Source organism: Mchenga conophoros, linkage group LG20, assembly GCF_057382185.1.
Source record: "Mchenga conophoros isolate Kocher_MC1m ecotype Shallow Benthic linkage group LG20, M_conophoros_male_GT1.1, whole genome shotgun sequence".
Classification (NCBI taxonomy): domain Eukaryota; kingdom Metazoa; phylum Chordata; class Actinopteri; order Cichliformes; family Cichlidae; genus Mchenga; species Mchenga conophoros.
The window spans coordinates 21,837,305-21,857,493 of NC_140545.1; the positions used below are offsets into that span (position 1 = coordinate 21,837,305).

A 20,189-nucleotide genomic window follows, 5' to 3' on the forward strand; every position below is an offset into this window, starting at 1 on the left:
AAAAACCAAAACACCCCCCCGCCCCGCAAGCAAACAGCACACTGTAGATCGTATTTTGTACAAAGGAACAATGTCAATATTGAAATATAACCCAGCTCCAATTTCCATGTAAATAGTCTTTTACAAATATAACACAATTTTAAACGAGTGTTTCCCAAAGTTCCACTGGGGCTAATGTTGAACGCAAGGGGATGGATACATATCTGATGGTGCCGTGGGTGGTGCCATACAACTGTTTTAGAAGACAAGAGGACAAAGAAATGACTAAATTAAATTTGACAGTGAAATGAGGAAGTCGGGGACCAGTCCTCATATTACCTAACACCCAATGTGCCTTGTATTACTTTGCCTTATTTGTGCATATCAGTAAGCTGTCAGGAAAAACATTATGACATTTCCCAGTAGAAAAGCACTGTTATCACAGTGGTCTTGTTGAAAGGAAAGAGAGCCATTGTTTAGGTACAAGATAAAAATGCAATATCCACTGTAATAGTTGTACGAGGTCATATCCTTCAGTATTAACATTCTGCCTAGTTGAAGTTTTGTTTTAAAATATATATGCAGTTACTATAATGCCATATTTTTAAATGATTTTTTTAAACTTCAAAATCTGTGTTTAAAGGTTTTAAATATATATGAATACATATAAAATGTAAGCTTATGTGTTAACAAGTAACACATAACGTCAAAGCAATACCAGTCGCTCACTGTGATATTTATTTCTAGTTTAATTCAATATTTTGTGGGATCGTTCAGCCTCAGTTCAAAGCCACTTGTCTTCCCACTTCCCTTGAATATCCAGCAGAGGGCAGCATTGTGTCTTTGGCGCAGGTTGCGATTTCTCGTTAAAGTTGTTTTTAGTGCGCGTGCGTGTGAGAGAAAAGGAGGTTAGCTTCTGTGCGGTGTTTAGCGGCTAGCCTGTGCTGTGTCGTGCTGTGCCAGCAGCGGCTAAGAAGATGCACACAGCTAGTGCTGTGTACAATATAGAGGTGCCTGCGAGCTAACATATGTTTAAATATGTAGGAAAACTGCCGACACCTTTCGACACTAACGCTCGCAGAAATGGCTGGGATTATTAAAAAGCAAATCCTGAAACATTTGTCAAGGTAAGTGTCAGGTTCGGGTTAGTGTTAGCCAGTTAGCCCAGCTGTATTGTTGCAACGTTACTGCTCACAACCACAGCAAAGGTTAGTTGGCTGCGATTTATCATCTGCATGTAGTCAGAGTAATTTGATGTCCACGTTGGTTTAGTGCTCCACATTGAAGCAGCGACTTGCAAATAACGGTTAGAAAGTGTAAAGAGGCAGTGAACGACACAGGATGCCAATCTACTTTCCCAATCATGTGTATGTTATTTACAGGGTTATAGACTACATACTGCCTTGCTTTTTAAACGGTTATGTCCATGCTATAGCGTTCACTGGGGTGAAAATATAATGGTAACACAGATTTGACAAAATTCACTCGATCTACAGTTAATGAATGTCTGTATTTTATTCATACAGGGGTCAGGAATGAGGTTTTGACAGTTATTTAAAAGAAAAAAATTCATATTGAATGGGTTTATTGTCAGTGCATGAATAAATCTCATCTTCACGGCATAAAAAGCATGGGAAAGGGAAAGCAAAGCTCTAAATCGGCAATGTTATGGTGGAAGTACACGTCATTTTATCTATCTTTGTCCTGCAGACATATTTATCAGGATGATAAAAAGCATGTCTGTCCTAAGCCGTAATAAATGAATGAATTGTTGTTATCAGTCCATGTTTGCTATTAGAGTTGTCAGGAATATCCCTGTCTCAGACGTCACCTTATTTTCAGACTTAATAACAATGTATTCTTTACATCTGACCTGATTATACTTCCTCAGGAGACAGCCTCCGATTTTGTGATGCACAGTCAACTTTTTTTAGGTGGTGGTGTTGGAGAATGTGTTCTCAGCTATTGCTTAACAACTGCTTACAGTTGTTAAGAAATGAATTTGGGTGGGAGAGCAATGAAGAAATGTGTATAAAAGGTCTCAAAAGCTAAATGGGATAAAGAGTAAAGTTGATGAGCCTGGACAGTGGATGTCTGCTCAGTTAGAGGCTTTGCATTTGACTAACAGCTATTCTCCTTGTTGTTGTCTCTGTCACTAAACAATTAAAGCAAAATTTTCAGAAGAAAGAAGAGTGGACATCAAAGGTTGACATGCAAGCACATTCTCAGCTTGCCATAGCTTGTTCTATGATAGCAAATGATCCAATCATCTCTTCAATTTCATCTTTTCATCCTGCTGTTGATATAAATCACTTAAAACCTCAAAGTGCAGTCTGCTGGACAGTGGTGGCCCATGGGAACGTTATATGCTCCCTGCAATCACGAAAATAAGGCACTTCTGTACATTTCATCCATAGTCATCAGTTTCAGACTATTTTGTTGTAGCCATGAAAGCAGACTAAACCATCTGAATATTAACAAATACAGCTGGTGTCAAGAAGTGTAAAAGCCACTTAACTAATAATTAAAAAGCCATAAATGGGAAAAGGCAATTACTAACACAAACCACTATTTGCTAAATGTGTTTGCTTTGTGCATCTCTTAACTAACAGTTGTCAACACTTTGAAAACCCATGTTGTAAAGCATTTTCAATGTTTTTTTCTGTAGTTCACTAAGATTTTTAATTTTTCCTTGTGAGTATCTGACTCAGTAAAGCACTTATCCTGTAACATCGTGGTCATTTCATAAATGGTCAAATCATATTCTGCTTACTTTGCATTCAAGGTAATGACAAGAAGTTAAACATGCATAACAAGCATATAATTGATTAAACTTGACTTCCTCAGCCAGATTGAAGTTAACCATTTAGTTAACTGTGAACTACATTGTTTATTGTTTAACCAATTTAGTATTCTGTAACTGTACAGCTAAGCAGTTGGGCTTTTGGATAAGTATGAACAACCCTGAAGAACTTTGGACTGTCATTTCAAAGTTGTATTGTATTTTCAGCCATATGAAGTAGGTGTACGCCCCAGGCTTGACTCACTGATGTCTGTTGGGGTTAATGTGAAAAGCAGCAGAGCGGGTTTTTTCTGCAATAGATAATGAGCCATTATTTTGTTGCTTCATATAAAAAAGAAGCTGGAGCTCACTGGCTTCTCACGTTTATCAGGAAAAGCATGTTATCAGATGATGCTAAGTTTTATAGTTTAAAGAACATCCTGAACTGTGAGCTACAATCTGTAGCTCTAATCAAATGACACTTAATCCTCATTTTAAGCAATGTCTCACAGCTGATAATTGAAACGTCACACACATTTTTCAGAGTGGTGTTTCAGCCATGTAATGTAGGTGGAAAAAACCCAAAAACAAATCAATATTCCAGTTTTCTGCTATTTCTGCTACATTTACCCTGAGTTGGTTGAATTTTTATTCCTGGCTTTTGGAGCTTGCTACCTTAGACCCTTTGAAGAGGGTGCTCTAGATGGGAGTGCAGCTGGAGGACTTTATTAAGAATGCTGGTGCCTCTCAGGATGAGTCATCCAGTTGCACTACTTCAAAAGCATCTTGCCTCCATATTTGCATTATTCAATTTGAGGTATTTCTGTCTCACAGATCATCAGTGGCATATGCTGGTGTTTCCTAGATGTATCGTATTTAAACTTTTTCCAGTTTTATTCTGTATGTATTCACTCTGAAACATTATATTTGAACTGGTTTGTTTAGGTTTACGAAGAATCTGTCCCCGGACAAAATCAATCTGAGTACTCTAAAGGGGGAGGGGCAGTTGTCCAACCTCGAGCTTGATGAAGAGGTTCTGCAGAACATGCTTGACCTGCCTACATGGCTGGCTGTAACCCGGGTCTACTGCAACAAGGCTGCCATCAGGGTATGTTAATATTGATCCCTGTAAATGGTCTAACAGTTGATGTGCTTTTCAAAGAAGACTATAGAAGAACAAACCTGTCACACATCGGATACGTACATCATGTGTTTGTCTCATAGTTCTTTTTTTTTTTTTAATTCAACAAAAGTATATGGTGTTTATTAGTGTCTCAGAAATAGATTTTACCATTCATAGTCCACTGAATCTTAGAGGAAATGAGCAGTGGCAGAACCACAAAGATGAGCACTACTAGAGGCACTGCTGTGAATGTTGTGACCCTTCAAACCATTACTGTTTGTTGATAATAGACAGGCAAGCCATGATTCACAGGGACACCAAAGCCTGCAGGCTAGAGTGATCCTGAGATACAGTAGCTAGTGTATATTTAGCTCTCAGGATGTCGGATTTGTATTTCCAAAAAATCCAAACAACCTTCAAGTGGAATGGCAGTTTCTCTTGAAAAATCTTATCTTATCTGAAATATCTTAACACATATTTTAAAAAATTACTTATTGAATGCCTTTGCAAATAAATATTTACAATGAGCTCACCCAGCTGACTCTGGGTGATAACATCTCTTTTCCTCAGCTATTTGCTGACATTTACTTATTTAGTTTTATCAAATTGTCTTACTGTTTTCAAAAATGCACCAGACCCAACCTTGCAGCCCACACAAATATGAAGAATGTCTGCACCATTGAGCAAAGAATTATTATCAGGTTACTGTTTTTAATCAGCTTTGCTTTTGGTATGACTCTCTGGAATAACGGATGATTGATCTGTTAGTCACCTCTGTTAGTTACTAACTGCATTTGTTAGATGCCATAAATTGTTGTACAGACATTCATGGTCCCCAAAGGATGGACCTTGTTGCGTGTGGTGATTTCCTCAGTTCTTCTGTAGGGTCACTGTTAGGATCACTAACAGGTCAGCATGTTGCTTTGTTCAGTATGTCAGTATATGACCACATCTATTGACATTCCTATAAATATTGGCCTTCTTTATTTTGAGTGCTACTTACCAAATGTCAGCAGCAGCCTAACACACCATATGCTTGTCTGCTATCTGTTGCCTGTGACATGTAGCACTTCAGTTACCATGCTAGACAGAGATGATGCTTAGAACTATTTCTAGTACTACTGTTTCCCAGTTAATTTGTTGTGCAGAAATATTACAGCGTGTCAGTTTTGGTCACAGCTGCTGTGTCATAATGTGTGAGCTTGCTTCTCACTATGTGCTTGCGAATGACAAAAACACAGAATGCTGCGGCAAGTGCTTGTGACTGACACTGTTGACCCTGCTGTCCTGTCTTTTCAGATACAATGGACAAAGTTGAAAACAAGCCCCATCTGCCTGGTAAGAATTGTGTTATTTTGGTCCTTATTCAGAGCTCATGCACATTTCTGCAACATTTAGCTTCCTTCTCATCTTTAATCCAAAATAACCTTACTCTAGGAAGACACTAGCAATATCCTGTTTTGCTATTGTACTGTTTATTTGACTGATAAGCATATAAAGATTATTATATTTATATGCTCAATTTTGGCTGCATCTCTAATTTGCTTGCTGAATTGTATTCTGACTGTTTGTGTCTCCTCTTATGTTTAGTTCTTAGACAAGGTCGAGGTAGAGATGAGGACATGTGAAGAACCTCGACCACCCAATGGCCCTTCTCCCATAGCTATAACAGCAGGCCAGAGGTAAGCTTTCACAAATTCTGTGCTAAAGAAACATTTTTGTTTTGTAATACTGTACTGCATCCCATGTCGTGTGTATTTACAGCGAGTATGGCTTTGCTGAAAAAGTAGTAGAGGGCATGTCTGTTAGGATCAACTCAATTACCATCAAGGTCCAGGCTAAGGCCTTCCACGCGTCCTTTGAGCTCTGGCAGCTACAAGGCAACAGCCTGAACCCCAAATGGCAACGTAGTGATCTTCGCTACACCCGGATCACTGATCCAAAGAGAGGAGAGGTACTTTATACACACAAACGCTTTCATTTTCCTCCCGACACAGCTTCAGCACGATCCATTTTAGTCGTGTAATGTATTACTGAAAATAATGATCCACCACAGAAATCGTGTTTGCTCATTAAGCCTGCTGTAAATGACTTCTGTGGTGTGTAATCAAGTCACATGGTCTGGTCTTTGGTAGCTGCAGACTATTTTGGGATAAACAGCCTTTTAGAATGAGTTTGTAATCCAGTTAAAAGCAAATGTCTGTTCCCTTTTCTCTTTGGTAACAATCATTCAAAATAACCATCACAACAAGTTTCGCATTGTTTATTTTATTTGGTTATAGTTTGATGGGTTTATATGTATATTTTCCCATTCAGGTGCTGACATTCAAAGAAATTAACTGGCAAACTCTACGTATTGAGGCAGATGCCATTGAGAGCGATGACCAAGACCTAAGTAGCACCCCTTTAAGGCTCATCACCAACCAGGGGCGCATTCGCATTGCTCTTAAACGCAGGGTAAGATTGTAGTTGAGCCTTCATCTGCTTTTCTCACAGAGAACTGGTTTCAGATCAGAAACATTAAACCATCAATTAAAAAAAATAATAAAATAAAATAAAATGTCCTTATGTCGTCATTGTTCTGCCCAGATAAAGGACTGTAATGTGCTGGCGTCAAAGCTGCTTTTCATTCTGGACGACCTGTTGTGGGTGCTGACAGACACTCAGCTCAAAGCCATCATCCATTATGCCAAATCTCTCAGTGAAGCAATGGAGAAATCTACACAGCAGAGGAAAAGCATGGCTGCCGAATCCTTGCAGGTCTTTCCTTACTTTTTTTCTGCGTATAGTGTAAATCATTAAAAAATAATTCCAATTTTTAAATCTGTGGATATAGTAATTCAGCAAGTTATGTTACAACAACAACAGAAAAGAAACATTCACTGATATTTGATAAAACTTACTTTTGTAAGACATTTTTTCCCAGTTTTGTTAAATCATCATGTTGGTCATTTTAAATGTGTTGCCTCTTCTGTGGTTTAGACTGCCCCACCATCTCCCAGCCTCCAGAGTCTGTGGACAGAACCCCAACCGGCTCCCACAGGCACCCCCAGCAACATCAGCCAATACTTTGATCTCTTTGATGTCAAAGAGTCTTCTTACCACACCTTCATCTCACGCTTGGACTTACACATATGCAATGACAGTTCTTCAATGGATGAAGGTTAGAAGGAAGTGTCTTACCATGTGCTGCTGTCTTGTAACTAAGTTTTTCTGTGTTGTCTGCACATGGTAATCACTTAAATATATGAAATTGTTCAGCATTTGAAGAGTAATTGCTGTCAGGCTGGTTTTAAAACTCTTGTCATGTGATATTACATAGATGAGCCTCCCCCACCAGGCTTGCAGGGTGCCATGCAGCTGACCTTCAGGAAGCTAGGTTTTGACTACTATCCCGTCCACAGACCTGGTGAGTGTGACTGATTCTTTGACTCATTTAGCTGCAGTTTACCCTGAGGCTCTGTGCTCCTCCCACTAAAGCCACAGCATTCATTTGGGACTAGCTCTTAGGAGGATTACTGTTCAAGCAGACTAATGGCATGGGAGACTGTTCTCAGTGCTGTTCCTCTGTGGAATTACTGAAATGTTGAATGTAGAACAGCAGTCACCCTTGGAGCTCATTATAGTAAATAAACCTCTTAAAAAGGATCTTAAAAAAGAAAATCTGTGTCATTAAGAATTATACCTGTTTGAAGTAAATATAAGAAGATATCAACATTAACACAGTGCATGATTATGAAAGATGAGCAGATGTGTGCACATAGTGTGTATTTATACTGTACAGCGTGTGAACACTGACTTTGAAAAGTATTGACTCCTTTACTTTTTGAATTGTAGATTTAAACCAAGTAAACATCTCTGTTGTGTTAGGATTCATTTAAACTGATACATTATGGAAAAATTGCAGTCTCTTAAAAAGTTGTGTTTAAGTCATAAATGCATAAATTTCAAATTTCCTTCACACTTTTTAGCCCCACTAACTGTGTAGCTCTGGCTGACGATAATTCAGCCCACCAGTTTAATATATACTGAAAGTACACTGAGCAGTGTTATTGTTTGCCTACTGGTGGTGGTCAGAGGGCCCGGTGGCACCAGTGTCCGGCAGCCTCGCCTCTGTCAGTGCGCCCCAGGGCAGCTGTGGCTACAATGTAGCTTACCATCGCCAGTGTGTGAATGTGTGTGTGAATGGGTGAATGACTGAATGTAGTGTGAAGCGCTTTGGGGTCCTTAGGGACTAGAAAAGCACTATACAAATGCAGGCCATTTATTTTAGCATAGGTTAGAAGGTCTTATAATGACTTTTCCACTGGAACCACAATTAGTTTTACATTTGTGGCTTTGGTTGTGTGTACTCTCCAAAGCTGTTTGATTATCACTGCAAGAAAGTGCAGTGACCGAATGAACCATAATGAGTTTTGGGCTACAAAAAACATAGAATGAAGCCCAGCTGTAAAATTACACCAGTGTTAGCTTGGCACTTACAAGCTTGGTGATGCAGAAAATATATAAATGTTTATGTCCTTGGTTCTAGTCTGCTGCTAAGTTTTTATCATCATCATCACTTGATAGCATCTCTTACTAAAGAAGGCAGCACTCAAAACTGGGTTTCACAGCTCGGTGTTGTAACCACTGCCGTGATAACAAATATCTTTGACTGGAGTTTTATGTTGTGTCACTCCAGCTGTCACAAAGAAACACTGGCACAGCAGCACCAACCACAGCCAAAATGAATGCATCTTATAAGACATCATTTTATCTGATTTGCTGAAGCCACATGTTCCTCCTCGCTCGCTCCGTTCAGCTGAGCAGCTGCTGCTGTCGGTCCCTAAGTCGCGGCTGAAATGCAGAGGAGACCGTGCCTTTTCAATTGCGGCTCCGATGCTCTGGAATAGGGATGGGTATCGTTTAGGTTTTATCCGATACTGGTGCCAAATCGGTACTTTTGAAACGGTGCCGGTGCTCAAACGGTGCTCAAACCGGTGCTTAAAGAATGGAGAACACAAAATTGGTCCAAAAACCTCTCATGTTCAGCTGCTTTTTGTAAAAATATAACAATGTTAGCCTTTTCTGCAGCTATGGGGCATATATGGTATCACTCTTGGCTGGAAGCAGTGCTTAAACAATGGAAAAAACACAAACTTTGTCCTAAACCTCTCATGTTTAACTGTTTTCCACTTTTTCTTTGGTCATTTTAGCCTTTTTAGCCAGGGTGAAGGGAGCATCTGCCATCAAACAAGAGGACAGCCGCATGTAGCTATGATGATGTTTGCTAGTTCACCTTACATGCATTAATGTAATAACGTGGTTAGCCTACTCAACGTAAATTAGCTACTCACGCAGAGAAGAACGGCTGCTGCCACCATCATCCGTCATCATTTCTGCTACACTGGCAGGGCTAGGGGCCAGGACTCTCCTCTTCGTGTTTTTGGGGGATGTTGCATAACAGGCAACCCACCCGCAGTAGATGTGCTCGGTGTGAGGTCTCGCAGCAAGCTATCAAATACGGCGCATTTCTGGGCTTTTAAAAAAAACGCTATGCGTCGCCAGGTGTTTCATCGGATTTGAGGTGTTACCTCCTTTGACAGTATCACAGTATCAGCTTAAAGCACTTGTTGCAGGCTGCTGAGTTTGCATATTTTGCTGTGAAGTACAGCCAGACTTTGACCGCTTCGCCTTGGACATTTTTAATCTGTAGCTCTGCTCTAAAAGAACGTACGTACCTGGGCCCGCCTACTATCCTCGGAAACGTAAAATGATTGGCTAGAATCTAAAGTGTATCACAGCTCAGGAAAAAAAAAGCACCGAAATAAAGCACCGAAATAAAGCACCGAAATGTGCGCTGCTTTTCGGTCTGGTTACTACCGTTTATGTCAGAACCGGTGCCATCATGGCACCGGACACCGGTACCCATCCCTACTCTGGAATAACCTTCCCCTCCAAATTAGACAAGCGTCATCAGTGCAGGTCTTTAAGTCCAGATTGAAAACCTATTTTTATTCCCTGGCTTTTAACTCTGTAGGAAACTGACTCCTTCTTATTTATTTTATTGTATGTAATGATTTTATGGTATTTTTAATTTGGTAGTTGTTTTGATCTGTGTTGTTCAGCACTTTGGTCTGCCTGGTGTGTTCTTAAAGTGCTATACAAATAAACGATGATGATGATGATGATGATGAAGACAAACAAAGTTTATTAAAAAGCAGTAAAATTAAATCCTCGTTTAAGTTGGGGTATTTGGTGGCCTATAATCAAAAAATCCAAAAACCTTCCCTTTGTTTAGAAGTCTTTTATCTGTCATGTGGTCAATCCCAAAGGTTTGTAATGTAGCTGGACTACTGTTATTGAAGTCAAGTCATTTAGTACTTGACTTCTAGAAAAGATCCAGTGTGTTCTTGAATGTTTAACGCCTCGATGAAGGCTTGTATGCAGAAACACAGCAGAGTTTTTATAGGTTAAACATGGCCATGCCATGAAAATAAAGGCATTTTAAATTTTATATAAAAAATAAGAGCCTTGGACCTCTTTGATTTCGATTGAGAGTCTTCTGACTTTCCATGTAATGCAACCAGAAGATCAAACTAAAAATAAATAAATAAAATACATTGATTGTATCTTATTTGTCTAATACATTCTTTTGTCATTATGTACTTACAGTATAAAACATGTGACATTCCCACCAGCTACTGCTGAACGTATCATATGTCTAGGGTTTTTTATCACTGTTGGAATGCTGATACGCCAGGGTGATGGCCATTATACCTGTTTAACATCATGATGTTTGTATTCACGTTGTGTCATTTCTGACGTTACCATTTCATCACTTTACAGCCTCACAGAGCAGGAACAGTTTACATGCAAAATATATCATTGAAATCTTTATGTAGTATAAATAATATCATGAAAACGTACATTAAAGGTTAAAATGTATATAAATACGTTACTTATTTTAGATTCTTAGATTTCAGCTTTAATGGTTTCTCTGGATTTTCTTTGCTTGTTTGTTTGTTTGTTTGTTTGTTTAAAAAAAAAAGACCTTTATGGCATGCTGTATTGTTTTCTACACTCTACTATTGAAAATAATGACCTTGTCTTTTTTGTTGTTGTTGATCTATATTTTTTCTGATATGCATCATTGTTTTGTGTAGCTATTTACATAGTAAAACAAATTTTAATCTCTAAAACTAGTTTAACTGTAGCATGACTGCTGAATCACAACTGCCTCTTGTTGCTATTCTTGCACAGCTGATGGGTGTCGACACTGGGAACGTCACAGTGGAGCCATGGAGGCCCACGCACAGTGGGCCGGGAAACTACTGCAAGAGTATCAGAGAAGAGTTGAAGCTTCAGGGATCCCTGGACCACATACTGAAATTCCCCAGTCAGCCAAGGATTCCCCTGCAAAAACAGCACAAGGTATGAGTTATACTTGAGGTACTGCTTATCTTGGTAAAGTTCTTTAACTTTAGTTTAGATTGAGCTCTAAATAAAGATAAAAACTTTATAGATGGAGTGAAAAGTCAGTGCTGATGATATTAGCAACAGTCATCTTATAAAACAACTTCATGTCAAGGTTCACTTAATAGCTTTTAATAGATATATATATGACTGCGTAACATTATTCATGCACACCGGTAGATTAATTACTTGTTTACCTCCTTCATCACAACGGCCTACTATAAATTATTATTAAAAGATATTATGGTGACCATTCACCAAAAAAATAACACATTTTAGGTCACAAATTCTTATGGAGAACTCTATTTTAGCTTGCAACTGAGCATTTAGTCATATATTTCAGATGGACAGCCAAGTCCCAAGTTAAACTCGTCTGAAAAAGAGCAGGCAGCCAGCAAGACTTCAGCTGCTTCGGGATCATCACTGAAGAGGCTGCGATCTAGCTGCGTGGTGATCAGGATGGATGATGTTGACATTCACCAGGCAAGTTTTTATCATTGTCTCATTTGATTTACTTGCTCTAACAGAAGCCTTACTCTTCTTACTAATTCCCTAATCCTAAGTAGAAGCAGTCGGGCCTTGCAGTTGGTTCAAACCGCAAAAGGTTCTGGCCAGTTTGTAGTCTTGGAGTCACGTGCTTGGCAGGGCTTATAGAGGAACCAAATGTCTCTTTCACACCAGCCACATGACATGGTCAATCTAAAATATTGGTACGTCAGCTCAGGGCGTCAGGTTGCTTTCTTGAACTTTGGTAATAGATAAGATAGTGATATAATTGCAATGATGACTATTACTGCATCAATATGATCGTTAGTGTGATAGGCAAAACGTTTAATGAAATGTGGGTAGAATACCTCAGCACCAACACAAAAATCCCATCACATACATGTGACTTCTTTTGTCAGCTGTAATGCCACTCATTTGGAACAGAGAAAACCCCTTGCCACTTTGAAATACTCAGTCATGCTTGTTCTGCATTTTCACTTCAGATATTCTACACTTTTCATCGTGAAAGAAAATATCCAGGGTTATTTTAGTTCAAGGCACTTGTAGTTCCTCATTTTTAGAGCAAGAGACACCCAGGGGAAACTGTGTAAATGTTTGGTGTTTAGTTTAAATTTGGGACAGGAAATCATTTGATGTTCAGACTCAGGTGGTTTAGTTCTGTTTTCGTAAACCTCCCTCTACATCTGGCTAGTAATTCAGAATCTTTTGCTTCTTAATATATTTCAAATAAGGCAATTTAGTCAAAATATAAATCCATCAATACTTCCAATAATACTTTTTTTTCTTAACATTTAGGTGTCTACAAGAGGCCGACAAAACAAAAAGACCCAGTCTTTGTTATCCTGTAACCGTAAAGCGCTGCATTTACCAGACAACATACCAGCAGTTCATCTGCAGTTTACTGAATACTACTTTCCTGACAATCCCAATCTACCAGGTATTTATTTATTTTTTTTTCATTAATATCACAGAAGGATTACTTCATTTTATGTGTATTGTATTCAATAATGCTGGTTTAATTTCTGTCTAATTCTGGATGTGTCTGGACTTCCCATATTTTCCTTCTTGCAGTGCCCACCTCAAACCTGTATGCCCAGTTAAACAGCCTCCAGCTTTGTGTTGACCCAGCTAGTGTGTTATGGATTAATTTGTTCACCAGGGGTCTCCTACACACCCTGGACCAGGTCAAAGCCTTCTACCATTTACAAGACAGTAACAAGTCTGATGAACACGTAGACATCCGCATGGATGCAGCTCAACTTAAGGTGAATACTCAACTGATTATAGTGTACTAATATTTTCTGGTTTTGGTCTTTTTTGTTACCAATCTTCGTTGTATTTTGTATAGAATTTTGAGCCAGTAATTTTCTGTTTATTTATATTTTTATAGCTGATAATACCCTTGGATTCATCCATACTGGACCATCCAGAACGTCCTCAGTCTCTTTCTGTCACTATACCCCAGATCATTCTCAGCAACACCCGCCACTGCCCTCATGGGTCTAATGTGGACCTCGATACTACATGTGAAAAGTTTGCCAGCTGCACCTTCTTCCAGTCCACACCACCTTGCCCTTACCCCAGAGACCTGAGTGCCTTCCACCCCATTCCTTCCATCTTCCTTCAGCATGCTCAAGAGATGGAGCCCCAGCCTCTGGACAGAAAGCAGCTGCGATCCCAGGACATGTGGTCTCTCAGTCTGTCCCATGTTACATTAGGCTTTGATGGAGCACGGCGATTCCCCAAAGGCAAAACTCAGCCTTTTGTTGAGCCCTTTGCCATGTCTGTGTGGATGTGTCAGCCATGTGCCTTTAAAAGCAGTTCATTGTCTTCCTCCTCCAGTCCCAGCAAAACCCATCAGCTTTCTTCAGAGCAGGAGCCTCATCAGCAAGAGGCTACGCTTGCTTCGGTCCATTTCCTGGCCCACACAATCACACCAGTGAAGATGTGGCTCAACCACTATCAGTACGTTGCACTGCTCAGGATGAAAGATGCAATGGCTCGCTTGGGAGCAGAGTTGGGCCGGGATATACGAGATGTTAAGCAGGCTCATGACCAGAAGACAAAAATGGCTACAGTTTGCCTTGCCCTTGTGGTGGACTCAGTGGAATTGGGTCTGCTTTTACCACCAGCCTGCACAGAGCCTGAAGAAGTCGTCCCCCACACTCCTGAAACAGACAGCCCCATAAGTGACTCTGACATCTCCCCATCTCATCACTCTGATGTTGTTCTTGAGGACAGTGGATTAGAAAATGGTATCTCCTCCATCAATACAGTTGGATTTGACCAGGATGAACAAGATGGAGGGGTGGAGGAGGCTTGTGAGGCTGTGGAGGAGGGTCCGGAGGCTCCTGTTCCCTCTCCTCCCCTCTCACCCGGACAGTCTGTAGTACTCTCCAGAGAACCGTCTACCTTCAGCCTTGAGGGAGAGCTGTCAAGCGCCATTAATGTCACCAAGGATGTGACCAAAGATGCCATTAGTGCCTCGCTGGACCTGACTAAAGGGGCATTTTCAATAACAAAAGATGCCTTTAGCATGTTGAGTCGTGGCTCGGGGATGAGCAAATTGTTCAGTCCACAGGCAAAGTAAGCGCTAGTACTCTCCTGCTTAATGCTGTTTTTTATGTCTGTGCACCTCATGTTTTTCATTGGATTTCCCTTAATCACAGATTGTGTCTGTATGTTCATAGGGAACAGGTTCAACGTTCAGAAGAGTCTCGTCAACAATCCATGAAGCCGTCTCCTTCCCAGCATTCCTTTGACAGTGCTATCTTGGATGGCAGCCTGCCTGATGAAAATCTTTCTGTGGATAGCGATATCAGTGACACTTTTGTTGTCCTCTTGGACTCAGGTGTTTAAATATTACCAAGATTCTACATACATTTCTCTGACATGCACAAGTGGCATCTACCATTACTTTGTTTCTTGTTCCAGAATCAGGAATGGAGTCCATGCGCCCTAACAGCACACCTGTTGGCAGTCGAGGCAGCCCAGCCCCAGGGACAGAGGGAGGCTCATCAGCTGATCTTAGCAGTTCCCTGTCCCAAAGTACAGAGGATGTCTCTCAGGACACGGTGGGTTATTGCGATCATATAACAAATTTCAGAAGTAGATTAAATTTGAATTTAATTTAGTTCAAATTTAACTTGTGATGTGCTGTTGTACAGTCCTCAGTGTTGTTGCTGATCCTGAGTGGAACATCTTGTACCATTGAGGTAAAGGGAGAAGACCAAGTTGTGGCTGTTGAAGCACAAACTCTTACCCCTGTACACATGGGTAATGTCAGACAGTCAGACGTGCTTGCTGGTGTCATTCAAAGTAAGCGATTATCTGTCATGCTGAAAAATAATTTTAGTCCCCTGTTCATCTATGCCATGGCCTCATTTAATGTTTACTCATGACATGCTTCTTTTCCTGTTTACTTGTTTGTGGGTTGATAATTATATTCAGAAAAAAACAAAATTATGTTTGATTCTTAGTGTGATTGGGCTTAAGAAAAATCAAAAATGAATAGGTTCTGTTTCTTTAATAGCTTTTTGGCTCATAAACAATCCTTCATAATGAACTCATAAAAACATACTTTATACAGGGACTGTATACAGTGCTGTGAAAAAGTGTTTGTCCCCTTCCGGATTTTTTTTTTTAATATTAACCACATCAAACAATATATTAAACAAAGATAATCCAAGTAAATACAAAATGTTGTTTTGTATTTGATTTTTTAAAAAGTAAAATTACATTTTTAATTTAAATTTATTAATTACTCCAAGAATACTCAATTTTCATCCAGGAAGTCACAAAAGAACCCAGAACAGCTTAAGATCAATAAGAAAAAAACTGGCCCAAAATGGGATCTGTGGAAGATTTCCAAGGTCAAAGTCACTACTGAACAACAACAACAACAACAACAAAAAAACACAATGGCTTGTCTCACCTTTAGCAAAAAACATCTTGATGATGCCCAAAACCAAATACTCTGTGCATTGATGTTACAGACTGGATCTGGATGACTTGCCATAATTGATGGAAACATGAATTTAAAAAAAAAAGGTTTTGGAGTGGCCTAGTGCTTTGATATGACCTTAAATCTCCATTCATGCTCATAAATATTCCACTGTGGCTGTGAAAGACTCATTGTGAGTTATTGCAAATGTTTGATTACATTTCCCATTGTCAAGGGTGGCACAACCAGTTTTGTGGCACAAGGAGACAGTAAATTTTTCTCATAGGGCCAGGTGGATTTAGATACTTTTTCACTTAATACAGGAAATCCTCTTTTAAAAACTGCATTTTGTAGTTTCTCAGGTTTTCTCTAACATTAAAGGTTATTTATTCTGAAACGTGTATGACAAATATCCAGAAACCTAGAAGTTAGTAAGGAGGGTTTCACAGCACTGTATGCACATATTAGCTCAGCCTAAAATATTGAACTAGATTAGTTAATGTTGGGAGAGCATGCTGGAACCTGAGTTCTGTGTGCGTTCTCAGAATGGTTTACAAATGTACCTTTTTTTTTTTTTTTTCTTTTGTTATGCAGCACCAGTTTTGCCAGTCCAGAAGCAGAGTAGGGAGGGTAGCAGTGCCTCTCCAGCATTGTGCATGCGGGCGGAAATGGGTCCAGCTGCAGCTCGGCGCTCTGCTCTGGCTGAATCACTGGGCTTTCTGGATGTGAGAGTGCAAGACTGTCAGGCTGAGTTGTTAGCCTCAACAGTTACTAACATTGGTCCTTTCCTTGAAGACGAATTCAGCGTTGACGGTCAGCCAATGCAGTTGCACATGAGCAACGTCACCATCACGATGAAGGTAAGTGTCTTTCTGTCCTCGTGGCATGTGAAGTGTTTGCTTTGGATGTCGGTATCTGTTGAGTCACAAAAACTCCACTAAAATATTTTCAACGTTAACCTTTCAAAAGAACTTTTTTTTTAAATTAATTCATTAATTATTTTTTGTTTCAAGGATGATGGCCCCAGAATATACCCCACAGCCCCCCAACCTGTTCCAGCCACATTCATTGTAGATGAGCTGGTTCTCGAGCGTAGTGATGATGGCATCATGAGAGTCAGAGGTGAGCAAGAAAAGCACGCTTTTCAACGTGAATTTTGTTCACCATGATGAATTTTAGATTCTTGATCATGAACCTTGAAACCACAAAGACCCAGCTATAGAGTATCAGCTGTCACAGTTCGAAAGAAAGATGAACAGAAACTGATCATCACTATTTTCCTTTCTGGCTGCAGCTGGAGGCTCTAAAGCATTAGGAGATTTTCCAGAAACTGGTGGGGATAACCCTAACAACTCTTTCGCTGTTCAACAGCAGAGTGAGGTAATGTGTATATAATGATGTGTTGCTCTGTAATGTACTGCTTTCTGGGGCTCAAATTTGTGTGTGTGTGTGTGTATCTTTGACTTTTATTCATTTTTAGTGGGGTCAAGATATTTAAAACTCAGCTCAGTTAGATTAACTATTAATTTTTAAATACAGGTGTAAAACTAGTGCCCTCTTACTTACAGCGATGTCTTAAATGCACAGAGTTATGTAATGGTAGTGCTTTCAGAATCACGTATCAGCCCGCATGGTCTGTAGCTAACTAATCCATTAATCCTGTTGTTGCAGATACAACCACTGGAGTCACAGCTCTGTGAGGTACAGGCTGCACTTACTCAGGCTCTCAGAGAGAAAGAGCGCCTCCTGCTGGAAGTCAGGAAGTATGACCCCAAATTTACCCTCTGAACTTCATTGTACTTGACTTCTGAATCTGTCGCTGCTGAAGAATGCTGATGGGATTGGTCAGGCTGAATGTTGGGAACCAGCATGACTCACTCATGTCTGGACATCAGACATGTCTCAAAAGAAGAGGAATCCAAGATGAGTGTTTGGATTACTTCCTTTGTTTTATTTATGAAATTACAAAAAAAAAGCCACTTATAACAATTACTGGATGGGGAAGTTGGTGAACTAACATAGGTACATTAACGGTCTAGATAATCCTCACTGCTGTAAACAGATCTTCTTCTTCTGGTTATTTCTCATCCAAATAAGTGTGGACGGTAAACTTGTTGTGTGGTTTTAGTGTTTTGTCATGCAGCATGCAAAGGTACATATTATTAAGCTTTAATTCTCTCTAGTGAGTGTTTGCGTTACAACAGTATTACACACATAAAACATGCCAAAACCTCTTTTCACATGCACTGACACTGCCAGACAGCTGCTAGTTCATCTCAATACGTCACAAATGCATGCTGCCTGAACAGTGCTAATTTACATGTAGCTCATATACATACTGACAGTAAGAGAGCTAGACTTAGTAACGAAGATTACTTTTGTTAATTGTAAAGTAAACTTGTGGGGTTTTTTTTCCCACTTGGTGGAAAATGTGTTTTGACAAGTAGGGAAAAAAGCACTTTAAAAGCAGGGGGGAAAAAAGCATACCTCCACTGCTTTCATGGCAAGCCTGATTCATTTCAAATTCCACCTGGTTATTTGATCAACAGGGGGGCATGGTTACGCATAGAGGCTGAATCATTCCCCAGTGTTATATGTATATATATTTTTTTTTAGTTGCAAAATGTTGATTATGCTTCTTTGGTACTGTGAAACGATGTGCTCTGTGGCTGAATGTCCAATGAAGGCAATGTGCCTTTCCCTTGACGGTAGAGAGGTTGCACACAAGGTTCAATTTATTGACCTGATTGGATTTGTCAGTCCAGTTTTCTGGCATAAAGACATCTGAGAATATACCAGCTAGCAATGGTATAATACCTGTGCTCTTTGTGTTTTGTAGCTTACCAGGAAACAACTCAGACTGATAGTGTTATTACTTCTGTACACTTGTATTGTGTGTAGTGATTTGACATCATAGACCTGACTTCATTTTGTGTGTTGTTTTACTGCCTGTGTTTTGTTTTTAAGCTTTGACTTATTACATTGTATTCAAGCCATATCAATCAAAGAAGGTGACATTTATAAGAACTATGGTACTGATAATGTAATGTATATTTGTCAGATTTACTACTACACTCATATTTAACTGTATTTAATCCTAATCTGCAGATATGATCTTTTCAGGCCAGTTGCAAGTTTAAATTTCTGTCCCTTCCCATTATCCACAAATCTGTTACATGGATTTGAAGCGATTGACTTGTTTATCCAAGACTGGTTGGGTAAACTTTTCATGAAGCTGTCAGTTATATTTTATCTAAAAGTGTCTTAATGTTAAATTAGCGTTTTGTTATTTTGCCTTTTGGCAGGGGTTTAATGGTTGCACAGCTGTCACAGAAATCTTCCACTCACTTAAACTCATAACGGTCCTTCTGAGACCTCTGGTGGTGTTGACTTGCCAGCATACACTCCATTTAAAATGTTATTTATCATTTTAATTTTTTTAGAAAGTGCAAATTTACAATTTCAATTTGCACTTTAGCAAATTTACAGCCTGTGACCGACATTTTATGTTATTAAAGAGGAATGTTAGATGTCAAAGCAATAGACACTCAAGTTTATCCACAAACATGACAAAGAACTGTAACACTACACTTTTTTGATGTGGAGTTCTTTAGTTCACGGGGTGATCAATTACCTGTATAACTCAAAATATCCTCTATCTATACATGTAATAGAACATAGACTGCCTTTTAACCTCATTATCACTTAGAGATGTGATATTTCTCAGCTGTTGGTGTTTGCTTTTGCATGCCTGTAGTAGACGGATATATTGGTACGGAATTGAACGTGCCATGCTGGATGCATCATGTAGCTCTGAGGTTTACCCAGTTTCTTTCTCCTCAGTCAGGCTTCCATGTTTAGTAGCATTTTTGTTCCACAAAAAAAAAACAACTGGTGCTTTAAGTTAAATCTGCTCATTACCTGTTACACCAGAGTTTATTTGCACTCCAGAGCAGGCCAGGGTTTCTATGTAAATCTAACTTTTTCCCAGTGTGCCATGCAGAAAGGAAGTGGACAAAGAGTGGTGTAAGATTCACTCCAGAGTGTGGTGTGCTCTCTCTCTAGATGCATGTGCTGAAGTGATGTTCTGTTGATTATACCTTGTGGATTACTTGCACCTGTGTGGTATAGTGGAGATTGCACTTGTTTTCATGTAAATCACTTCAAATGACTGGAGGAGTAATTGTGAAATCTTTCTAAGTGATGCAAATGTTTGGACACTTTTTTGTGAGTTGTGTAGGATTAAATAGAATTTTATATTGTCTTCATCACTTAATTAAGACTAATTTTAAACTGGTTCTGTGAACCAAACGTAGTATGTAGAGATTAATTTAAGTAAAAAAAATAAATAAATGATTAATTGCTAAACACATTTTGTCTTTATCTTTTTCAGCTGAATG

The 20,189-nt window shown here is 39.4% G+C and overlaps 1 protein-coding gene across 1 annotated transcript; it reads left to right on the top strand.

Moving 5' to 3' along the window:
• The first annotated feature begins 924 nt into the window (after positions 1-924).
• Positions 925-20,159, top strand: bltp3a (bridge-like lipid transfer protein family member 3A). Its single transcript, XM_085260862.1, has 21 exons — positions 925-1,106; positions 3,707-3,869; positions 5,184-5,222; positions 5,475-5,566; positions 5,649-5,838; positions 6,201-6,341; positions 6,474-6,644; positions 6,867-7,047; positions 7,207-7,293; positions 11,127-11,297; positions 11,683-11,822; positions 12,642-12,783; positions 12,918-13,111; positions 13,237-14,432; positions 14,537-14,697; positions 14,781-14,920; positions 15,014-15,164; positions 16,384-16,649; positions 16,803-16,911; positions 17,084-17,169; positions 17,461-20,159. The coding sequence occupies exons 1-21, from the start codon at positions 1,063-1,065 to the stop codon at positions 17,575-17,577; spliced, it is 3,981 nt and encodes a 1,326-aa protein (XP_085116988.1). The 5' UTR covers positions 925-1,062; the 3' UTR covers positions 17,578-20,159.
• The last annotated feature ends 30 nt before the right edge of the window (positions 20,160-20,189 follow it).